The sequence below is a fragment of the Zosterops lateralis genome (assembly GCF_965231275.1).
Source record: "Zosterops lateralis genome assembly, chromosome: 1".
Classification (NCBI taxonomy): domain Eukaryota; kingdom Metazoa; phylum Chordata; class Aves; order Passeriformes; family Zosteropidae; genus Zosterops; species Zosterops lateralis.
Genome location: NC_139762.1, coordinates 37,048,430 through 37,060,548, shown reverse-complemented (window position 1 = coordinate 37,060,548; position 12,119 = coordinate 37,048,430). Strand labels below are relative to the sequence as shown.

The window sequence follows — 12,119 nt, the reverse complement described above, 5'->3', positions numbered from 1 at the left end:
GAGCAGGTATTTCAAAACCATGCAGACTGGCTGAGAGGGGTCTCCAAGTATTATTTTAGCAGGTGACATTGCAGTTTATGCGAAAATGATAAATATTACAGATTACTTTCTTTTGACAGTGAACCTCATGAAAAATACAGTAATGGATCCAATTCTAAGATGTAACTTGAAGATCAGCATGTCCTGCTGATGGCAGTCAAAAAAATTAAATATTCTCAGGTGCAAAGTCCAGTAACAGATAGAGCAGCATTCCTTCACTCCCTATTTACAAAACAGTAGTTTAAATGCAATGTCTTCTAACCAAGAGTCAAGACCTGCTGATGAGAGGCAGTATTACAGAAGACATGGATCAACAAATTCTGCTGAACTCCACAGTACCCAAACCATACAAACCATAAATTCTCTTTCAAGTCAGGGATAACTGCAGAAATATTTAGAACCTAGTCATTGCCTTTCACAGTTTAAATAAAAACTCAACTGCCTACCCATATGCCAAGTCAAAAGTGCTCCTCAATAGTTAAGTATATATATTTGTTTTGCGCTGTTAGTGGATTATCTTACCTGTCAGACTATTACTTTTCTTACATGTTTTATTTTGGTGACCCTGAGTCAAAAACCAACCTAGAATACAAATAACCTGAACAAATAGAAAAAAAAAAAAAAAAAAAAAAAAAAAAAAAAAAAAAAAAAAAAAAAAAAAAAAAAAAAGCTCAACAGCTCAGTAGAAGTGTCATTTTGCTAGAAAGCTTAAGTAGTGACAGTGGGGAAGGAAGAGTTACAACTATTCAAACAAAATTGATTTTATTCTTTTAATTTTCAACTACCAGAAGTATTTGAAGTGTTTGTATAGCCAGCATGCTAGTATTTTCCTGCATACAGCTCAGATTAACCTTTTTCCAGCAGATACTGTGTACTGTGCCTATCTTTAATGGCATACAGAATGGCTGGGTATTTCCTTTCTTGGAACCATATCCTGTTACTGATGCTGCTGAAGGGCTGCTTTGAAGTACATGTTAGAAAATATACTCCTTTTATGTCATTCATCATTTGCACTATTAAAAAAGTCAGTCACTGTACGGATGGGATAAATAAGACAGACTCTGCTCCAACAACTCAGAATCAAAGTATGTGGAAGAAAGAGAACAGATGGTTAAAGGAAGAGTGAGGAGTACAAGGAAGCAATGAAAACTATTTTGGTTAAGGTGGTAGGAGGACATGTGTCAATCTAGCTATATTTATGGGATAATTTTAAAAACAAATTCAAAGGAAGTAGCCTGGTGGATGTTTACAGAGAGCCTGTGGGACAACATGATAGAAAGCATGACGAGGGTTGAAAATCCAGCAGGCACTGGAAACTCTTGCTACCAAATGAGCAAACACTAGAAAAGTGAAAGCAGCTCAGTTCTGACACACAATGAGTAAAAAAGTATAAAAATCCATCCAAGGACAGACATCATGAAAATGACAGCCAGGAAAATGATGTGCATAAGACAAAATTATGATGGTCAAATGCAGAGAAAGGATAGTGCAACTGAGATCCCAGAAAATAAGAATCTGAACAAGAATTCTGGCTGCACAGATGCCTAGGGAAGGTTATGCCTATAAAACCATATGGAAAGAAATATGCATTTTTTATGACTCTGAAATATTTTAAATGAATTAATTCTTAGTTTGAGCAAACAGTGCTGAAATACACATTTATGCATTATATTAACACTAAACTGACACTGCTAGAACTCTATACAATAACTTCATTTTCTGAATCAAAACAGGAACTCAGGGATCATTCATTGGAGGTATTGTCAGGTATTTTCCCTACACTCATAAATTTACTCTTACTGATTTTATATTTCCCAAGATTATGGGATCATAAAATGGTTTGGGGTTTGAAGGGACCTTAAAGATCGTCTAGATCCAAACCCTCTGCCATGTGCAGGAACACCTTCCAGCACATCAGGTTGCTCAAAAATCCTCCAGTCATATCTACATTTGATTAAATGCAGCAGTTCTTTGTCACCAGGAAGCTGTGTTTGGTAATTATCACTCCCCATAATTTAATGAATATTTGGAATATTCTTCTGAGCTTCCACTGATGAACACCAAAATGAATTCCTATGTTGTGGTTCTCTCTTTTAACCAGAGATGAGCTCAGGAAGTATTTGAATTATAAAGCAAAAAAATGCAATGGAAGATTCAAAAGAGGAGTTCAGGAATTATGTGATTCAAGTACAAAGGAGGCTATAAATGGGCTAAGGTGACATGGACATTCAAATTCTTTACTCTAGCAAAGATACAGGCACATTTTAGGACTCTAAGAGATTCAAGATTGGACAAGATTGGGAGAGACAATTGGGAATGGACAAGATTATCTTCAAATTCCCTTTAGCACCAAGATTCTATTTTCTTGCAGCATCTTTAATTGGCTTAATAGCAACAAAATAAATGGCACTGCAGTAATCTTGAAGTTATGTGGATTTTTTTTAATTCTGAAAAGAGGAAAAGTACAGTGGGAAGCAAAGCAATATCATGTTCCCATATCTTTTCATTATTCATGTATCTAAAATACTTTCAATAACTATTTAACTAAAACCCAAATGTGTTGAGCTGAAATTAATATGCTGATATGAAGAAAACAGAGAAGTTTTTAATATGGTTTAATTTTAAAGAACCAGAATGAGGAGACATGTTTACAGTTAAATGCTCTCAAAGAATATTAATAGCAAAGAATCTGAATTCTGAAAATAGCCATCTCAGTAATTCTATTTTTTTTTATCCAAAAGGCTATCAACCAACGAAATAATATTGCATTTTTCTAATTAGGTCTGAATTCTGTAGGAGGCCAAAAGTCTTATTATTAAACTTAAGATAGGAAACCTTTCAATAGAGTGAATTCATCTTGCCTATTTAATAAAATTCTCCTATAAGCCTGGTTATGACAGCAAAAATTTACTGCTTATTGGCAGCTTGTGTACTTCTTATTTTAGCAATGTTTTCATTCTTTGAGCCATGGAAGAAAAAAGCCCAGACAAAGTCATGTTTTTGCTTTTTCCTTATCGAGAAACTACATCAGAAAACTTAAAATCTTTTACTCATAATTAGAGTAGCATCTACCAAGATCATGAGATTAATCAGTCATAAGATAATCTTCAAAACCTATTGATTCTAAAAGGTAATTCAGTTCAGCTCATTCATCTTAAAAAATGCCTTGACCCTGCAGGGCTAAAGCTGCCCTAAATAGCAGGATCTGTTACATAATCCATACTTAGGCTTATGTCACCATGCTGGAGGGTTCTCATTTGAAGGAGATCAAAATCTCCATTATTTAGCACAGGCTTTAAGTCTTTAGCATTCTTAAACAAAGGATTCCTGGACCCAACTGTCCTCATTGTAAAATAAACTGGTAAGACTCAAGAAAGTCATACATATGGAAGTTTATAGGAATCCATATAAGCTAGTAGGAAGCAATCTTTTCTGAGGAGCAGCAATTCTAAAATACAGAAATTTGGGCAACTGGCTTTTGCCTTACCTCTAACAAAGGATCTAAACTTCTTAAGACACTGGTGACACTAAAAAAACCCAGCACACTATCACTACATAAATGGGAGGTGATTTAAGAAGCAAGCACACACGTCTACCAGGCAACATCCTAACGACAGCACTTTTGTGTTTGGTACTGCTGTGGTTTACCCCAGCCAGCAACGAAGTATTGCACATTTGCTTACTCCTCCTGGGTGGGATGGGGGAGAGAATCAGAAGAGTAAAAGTGAGAAAACATGTGGGTTAAGAGATAAAGACAGTTTAATGGGTAAAGCAAAACCCATGCACACAAGTAGAGCAAAACATCATCCTGTGTAAGCACTGCTCAGCAGTAACAAAAACATCTCTGCATTATCAGCTCCATTTTAAAGCACAGCTCTATAACACAGTCCCATATCTGTAACTAGGAAGAAAAATAGCCATCCCAGCCAAAACCACCACAGTATTTTAGGTAAATCTCTGCATTTATCAATGAGATATGTGAAATAATATTTTGACAATCGTGGTATTTATGTTTGACAACTTCAAGTAAATAAGGCAACTTAAAATTTTCAGGTCTGTGGTTTGACTGAAGTTCACAGTGTTTGAGGAGTATGTGCTATCAGTCAAGGGGAGATCTAGAAATTCTGAGTGGGTAAGCCTTCCTGCTGCTGCTCTGAGATGGAAGCCACTGTTATAGGAGAGAGTTTGTAAAGGAAGGTTGAGGGTGTAAGAGTATTATTTTTTTCTTTTTGGGGAAAAGGAAAACAACAAAGAGACTGGAATTTGTAGGAGAGCACTGAAGCAAATCAAAGAATGGAAGAAAATTGTGGAAGATACTGGGAGCTGCAGGGTGCTCAATATCAGGTAGATAAAACGTATTTGTATATAAAAAGCTTTGTTCCAATTGAGTCATACAAAACATGGCTGTAAATGCTTTGGCTGAGTCTTTGGCAGCATTCCTGTTTCTGATGCAAAAAATAATGCATCACTTTGAGCAAATTTATAACATTATTTATAAAACAGTTAAAAGGTCAAAAGAAAACAAACATGTTTAAACAACAAGGTCAGACATGCTATCAAAACAAGTAGGAAACAGTCAAAACTCAGTTGTGTTGAAATGAGAAAACTGTTACAAAATATGTAAAAAAAGGGTCTGTTTGTGAAGGGGTCAAGAAGTAGTTACACCATCTATTTCAAATATATTATCAGACCCAGAAAACCTTTCAGAGAACTTGTGGGAACAACACAGAACCAGAGGGCATCCACCCAACAGGTCTAGAGAAATACAGGAATCAAACATCTGAACTACTGTCACATAATTATCAGAAGATAATGTTCTGACAGTTCAAGCTTCACCAAAGTTCTTGAAGACATTGGGCTACCATAACAAAAGAAGAAAAGTTCTCACATAGAGAAAGAGGAGCAAATGGTTAGAAATTTCAGTTTGAAGAAAGATCATTCTCTTGGTTTCCTGTTGTGTTTTCATCTTGTGTTTTTATTTGTGGAAATGACTATACTGACAAGCTACTGTCCATGTATAAAATACTTGCAATTTCCAAATTCAAGGTGTAATTCTATGAATCTTTGGTTTCTACCATTTGAAATGCCTTTTCACTCTTACTGAATGTGCCTAAATTACAGTAATTTTTTTTAATTAGGTTTTTTGTTGTTTGGTTGTTGTGTTTTAGTTGTTATGGTTTGGGGTTTTTTTTGGTACAGTGGAATATTGATTATAAGTTTTGGAAAATAAAAAAAAATACAGTAAGTTTTGTATAATATTTTTTTAAAAGCAGCTTGTACTTACCTGCTTTCTGACACTGTACTATCTTGTCATATAAGCTATCCGTATTTTCAACCAGAGTCCTGATGGTGTGAATCATCTGTAGAGAAAATAAAATATCGGTATCAGTAAAATTAAATTTTTACTTAAAATTTTTAATCTGTAAATGATGCTTAAAATTGAACTCAAAATGGATAAACTAATATGTATCCTTAATGTAATGAATACACTCATTTCCTGGTTATAATGAAGCAGTGCCCTAAACGTAGTATAAAGGCATAAAAAAATACAATTTTGGGCTGGGAGCTGTGAATACTGAAGCAAAATGTCTACTCCACATTGGCTGCCTATCAAAGCAACTGGAAATTATACAACCAGGCAGTTCCCTTTTGGTGGCTTGGGTGAGATAACTTGGATGCAATTTTCCTCTTCCTCATTCACTCCAACATTCAGGATGATGATCACTCATGACCCAGTGTGTCCTTTTTCCTAGGCATCGTTTCACTGTTTTTCCAGATTTTTTTTCCTCTACATTTTCCCTTTTGTGGCTTGACCTGCACATATGTATGAGACAATGCTTTATGGAGGAAAACAAATCACTGGTAGTGGAGGATAAGAAAAATAAATTACTCCTTTAGCTGATCTTTCTAAACAAAAAACCTTTCAGGGAAGCCCAGCTGAATGCACAGTTACTAAGATGGAACTGTGCAGAATTTTCAGCCTAGAGTATGTACTGAGAAGTAACAACTTTGCTTCACACCTTACCCACTGACATCTCCAGTTCCACTCAAGCAGACAATTTCCTCTCCACTAAAACAATGACTACATTTTTGACATGTTACTTACGTGGGTGCTCATGTGGAACTTGCTTTTCCTTAGGAGACTAAAATTTGCTTTTATGAGGAGGAACAGTCCATGTTACAGGGGAAAAAAAGCCCAAACCTCTCTAACACTCTTCCTCAGAGAAAAATTACTGTAAGAAGCATGACTTCCTTCACACATATGAGAAGGAGCCTTCTCCAGCTGAATGACATTGAGGCTGTTTTCCTGAACATTGTTCCAAGTAAGGCATGAATCAATTTTGAGAAGCAGGCAAGCAAGTCTCAGATTTTTGATCGTGACAAGTGTGCAAGTGAGGAGGAAAAACACCTGCACAGACAAACGACTCTATAGGCTTCTGTAATTGTCACGTGCACAAAAATCTGGTTTAAACAAATGACAAAGCAATTAAAAATAATTCTAGCTCTATTTCTATTATTTTGATTTGAAACAATAAAGAAAATGATGCAAACCCTGGAATTTTTAGTTCTAAAATACATAAAGTTGTTTATTCAAATGGCTGTTCATACACACAAACAGCATGTGAATAAGCAACTTTAGAGTATGTGGAGGTCATCATACTGGATAATTTAATCCTCACATCCCAATTAATATCTATTTAAAGTATCTGTTTTGCCTGATTTATATTATGTCAGTTGTTGGGGTTGTTTTAAATAAATGAAAATTATAATGTATGAAGTAAAAATAACTTGATCAGGTTGCTAAGCTGCAAGTGAAAAACTTTAGCTTATCCCATTTTTAACTGGATTGTTCTTTGGATATAAATATCAATTTTCACTCAAGCAAAAACTACCTATAAATAGAATTATGCTGATTACTATTTAAGTGTAACAAATTGAGGACAATTTAAGTAAGAAAATACTATATTTCACTCTCATAGGGAGCACTGCAAAATGACTATTCCTAATCAGTCAAGGAGAGAGCCCCATTTCACTGTGTTTCATTACTATTCAGTCTCTAAAACAGAATTCACGAATTGAAATAAGATCACTATAAATTTGCTTGACAGGAAGGATTTACCTGTTTCAATATGTATGTCACGTAACACATTTGTTTCTGCAATGAACTTAAATGGAGAGAACCAAAACACAGCTGATGTCAGCTGTATATTTCCAATAACTGATGTTATTTTGCTAACTAGCTGAAAGGAAACTGTAAAGAAGTTTTTTTTGCACAAAAAAATCACCTTGAAAAATTAAATGCTGAGTACATATGATTCTTGGGCTTTTCTGGGATGCCAATAAACACTAATAAGGACTAGAGAGGGATTCTCAATCAATACGAGTCCTTTCACCTGAGTATTTTTTGACTGGAGTCCATTAAAAAAAGAGAACTGTGCTGCCTGTTCAAGGCATTTATTCTGAAGGAATTGTAAGAAATATTACAACTGCCCTAGTCTGTTCTCCTGACCCCATGTGTATAATAAAATAATTTCTAAGTCATCTCAGTTAGGTCCTATTCCAAACGCAGAACATCTCTATCTGCTCTGCTTCCTTCATATGCCCTACATGAACATCAGATAACTTAGAAGCGATGGAGAATAAGTATTAGCTGATTAGAAAACTTACTCTGAGACACTGCACTGATTTTTCAGAGTTAAGAGAATTTGAAGATGAATAAAAATGCTTACATTACTGCTTTTTTGTTTACTCTCTGTATTGACAAAAAAAGAAAGTTTTACTAGTTCTGCAGATGAAAGGAAAATAAACTAATCACTGTATTAGTGTTCTTTCATCATGGTCAGGCTAACAATGACGAATCTATAATAATGTGCCAATTTCATATTTCACAGTTCCAGTATGGAAAGCTGCTAAATACCCTCAGATCAAAAGGAATGCCCTCTTTGCAACTTCTGAAGAAAAATGGCAATGCATCTTATGTAGCAGAAATTATTCTAATATCCACTTTCATATTACCAAGACTAGTAACAGTTACTTGCATTATCTTTGGTCTCTAAAATTCATACAAAGCTGTATTTAAGATTAACAGCACTGCAGAGCAAAACCGGCTGAGCTAGCAATAATTCAGGGGTTGACTGCCACTACCATTCAATCAGTATTATGGAACACCCCAATTTTCAAATGTCCTTCCCTAAGAAAATAATGGAGCAGTATGCTGTGTGCATGAGTAGGTGTCACCTTCTAGTCGTGTTTGATAAATAAAGTAATAGTATTAGTTCATTTTAATTTTATTCTTACATTGTTCTTCACCACACAGTCACCTTTTAGTATGTATTCAGTTATTTGTTAAATTACTCTTACGGAGTGTTTGAACATATGAATTCTTTCTAGTGTTCAAGCCAAAATTATAACCTCATGAAAACATTCATGTAGACATTCACAGAGACTGAAAGACTTTTGGTAGACACAGCATATGGAACAACTATGTAAAAATGGCTATATTTAAACAGAAAATTAGCCTAATCCAAATGATACTAGTATGTATATGTTTGATTGATATAAAAGTGAAATAGAAAATGATGAGCAAGCAGGAGCTTCAGTGTGAAAAAACACATTTGCAGCAGAGTAGGACATGGAAATCTCAAGGGAAATTAGTGGTGGAAATTGAGGAGAAAGACCAGGTAGAATCTGCTCTACACTAAACTACTCTATATTGAACAAGCCAATCAATAAGCAGGTATTTTCTAACCACATCCAACTTTTCTAGAATATTATCAGTGACAAATCTGGAAAGAGAAATGGAAACAAATGTAATAGGGAACAATCATCACTTGATCATTAAAAATGTATTGCAAATTACCCATGCATATTTAAGAAAATAACACATTACATGAAGTTTAGTAAACTATATTTTCTAGCAAGCCTTCTACAATACTGATTCACATTTCTAACCTGTGTTGCTTTTTTCCTGGAATCAAAGATTCAAAATATCCAAAAACATATTTTAAACATAGAACTTATAAAATAAAATGCTGAAATTGCTTCAACTCTCCTTTCAGTTCCCACACCACCACCACATCCCCATCTTAGCATGACCAGAGAACTTCTCAGGTCTCATTACTTCTCAGAACTCTTTACAGACTAGACTATCCTACTGTTTTTTGTTGGTCAGTGGAAAATGAGAAATGCAGAATGGTATACTTCATGTGCCTTGAAGTCATCACATTTTTGCAGAGGCCAGGTTGACAGTTTGATCTATTTGTTATATTCTTCAAACTCTGTTGGTTAAACCATGCAAGCATTTTACCTAGCAATTCTAACAAATGGACAAATGTCAAGAAAGATATTTCAAAAACTAAATTATTATTAAGGGGGTTCAGAAATAAACACTAAATGATTAGTCCAGTATTCTCTATGAGGATTGGAGACCTGTATTATTGTTCCTATCTTTAAAAGTCAATGACGATGGTTAGAAATCACAGTTGTTAGTTCAAACTGATGGAACTGCATTGTTAACAGTTCATCACTTACATGATGCTGTCCTCACAAGCCAAATGAAAAACTCATATACTGAAAAAAATCAATCCTCCTTCTCAGCAGAACAGAACCCTCTCATTAAGAGGGTTACTTAAAATTAAATATATATAGAGAGAGACCCTTTAGGATAATTTTTTTATGCTTCAAAGTTTGTTGTCCAGTTTTTTGTTTTATGCAAGAGTTAAGTGCTATGAACTAACACCATGTAGATCAATGCAAGTGCTCACATGCATGGAACTTGAAACCATTTATTTAATTTCAGCTGAATTTGAACAAGATCTATTTCTACTAGGCTCACACAGATAGGTCTTCTGGTAGAAGATAAAACATTCTGTTTATGCCCCCAACTTGGGGAAAATATGTAACTGAACTCATCTGTAAATATTTTAAATATCACATTTAACACAGGCCTTGGGAAAGAAATCTTTCAAAAATCCCAGGATTTACCCATTCCTCTGCATGTGGAACTGGTTGGTAGCACACAAGGAGACATCAGCTGCATTTTAAAATGAAAAAATCAACCAATGATAAACTGTGTCTGGCTGATGAAACTCAGCGAGAGAAAACACCTTCACTGACAGAACTCCAACTGCCAAAGATGAACATTATTTTTAGCAAGAAAAGCACACCACACATGTAGATTTCAGAATCTGTAAATGTGCTGCCAATACTGTTAGACCTACATTCCAACAGTAAAACTGAAACCATATTTACAGCAGGTATAAATCAAATTTTCATTAAAATGGTCCTCACATTCTACTTTCATCCAAACCTCTGCATATTAGATATATTTCTGAAATCATAAACTACACCATTTCTAATAAATGTATGTATCTTTAGTATTCAGAAGCCAAACTGGAGCTCTTAACAGCAGTGATAAACATGTAATTTGCATTTTCCAGACATTTTATTAAGCCCAGGTTGGTACAAATAGCACCAATAGCAAATAGCACTTCACAAAAATAGGAAACCAAACACAGGGCATCCCAAACTGCTCACAGCATCTGCACCACTTTAAAAGTGTGTTACACAGTGAGGATCAGAAGTTGCTAACATTTCCCCATGCAGTAACAGCAAGGAAAGGAACTCTAGTAGGGACTCCTTATGAACTCTTTGCCCTCAAGAACCATTACAGGTACTGGGAACTCAAACAAAACATGGCCAGCTCTAATTGAATGTCTGTATAAATTGTATCCAGGCAGTATTCAATGTCAAGGCACCAGAAGGCACTTTTGTTGTGGCACTGGAACAAGCAGAAGAACTATTCTTAGTCTTTTTCAGTGACAACTGCCATGGTCAGCTTGGTCTGTAGCTGCATAAGGAGTTGTTTTAAACCATATGTGCCGCTTTTTATTTTCCACTGGAGAAGAACAGTGTTACAGCAAATAAGAAAGGAAAGTACTGTAAAATCAGACTGCAAACCTCACAACTCAAATGAATTCTTCCAACAGTGTGGACACCACACTGAAAGAATTCTGAAACATCCAACTTCTAACAGGACCACCATAAGCAACAGAAGTTGACTTCTACCAAGAAAAAACATTCACAGCTTCCCTCTGCCCTGCCAAGACTGTTACCTCATTGTAGAAGGGTACATATTGGCTAAGCCTGATTTCCCTTTTGTAAATCCATGCTGAGTTTTTCTAATCTCTTTCTTCTGAGGCCACAGTTGGAGCATTCATCCCAGTTTGGGGTTTTTCAATACAAGAAATATATGGACTAGTGTCCAGCCCAAAGCCACAGAGATTAAAGGAACTGGAGCATCTTTTATATGAGGAGAGGCTGAGAGGGCTGGGACTGGTCAGCCTGGAGCAGAGAAGGCTCGGGGGGAATCTTGGGTCTTCAAATACTGGAAGAGGCTACCCAGATTGACTGTGGAATCTTCACCTCTGGTGATATTCAACAGCCAACAACCTGCTCTGTCTCATCCTGCTTTGAGCAAGCGGTTGTGGTTAGATGATCTCCAGAGGTGCCTTCCAACCTAAATGACTATGTAAAAAAGAATTTTAGTAAAGTTGACATCTCCAGTCAAAAGAACTGAGCTTTCTGGCTCAATAATAACTTCATTATAGATAAAAATCAGGTGTGATTTTGCACAGAAAGTGCAAAGCTCTATAAACAAAAGCTGATCTTTCTCCTATTCAAATACAGTCCAAAGTACCAAGGTAAGAAAATTAAGCTGTTGCTACTTCTCTACACACAGAGGACTCATGACATAAAACCATATTTCCTTCAAAGCAGTAAGGTTTTTAGCAAATATATTGTTGAAATTAGAAAGTATTTCTTCAACTATGTAAGAAAATAAGTTTAGCACAGAAGCACAGAGTCATAGTTAGAAGGGACCTCAGGAGGTCATCTGGTCCAAATCCCCTTGCTCATGCAGGGCCACTTACCATGGCTGGATGCCCAGGGGCATGTCCACATGGCTTTTGAGTATCTCCAAAGCTGGAGACTCCACAATCTCTCTGGGCAACCTATTCCCATGTTCAGTCACCCTTAGGGTCAAAAGGTGTTACCTGATGTTCTGACAGTGCCTCCTGTTT

At 35.8% G+C, this 12,119-nt stretch overlaps 1 protein-coding gene across 1 annotated transcript in view; it reads right to left on the bottom strand.

Moving 5' to 3' along the window:
- Positions 1-12,119, bottom strand: part of PLCL2 (phospholipase C like 2) — a gene marked incomplete at its 5' end in the record, with an annotated part of 97,472 nt that overhangs the window by 18,852 nt on the left and 66,501 nt on the right. Inside the window, one exon of the mRNA XM_083862672.1 lies at positions 5,324-5,399. Coding sequence (XP_083718798.1) covers positions 5,324-5,399 — 76 coding nt within the window. The remainder of the gene's footprint in view (positions 1-5,323; positions 5,400-12,119) is intronic.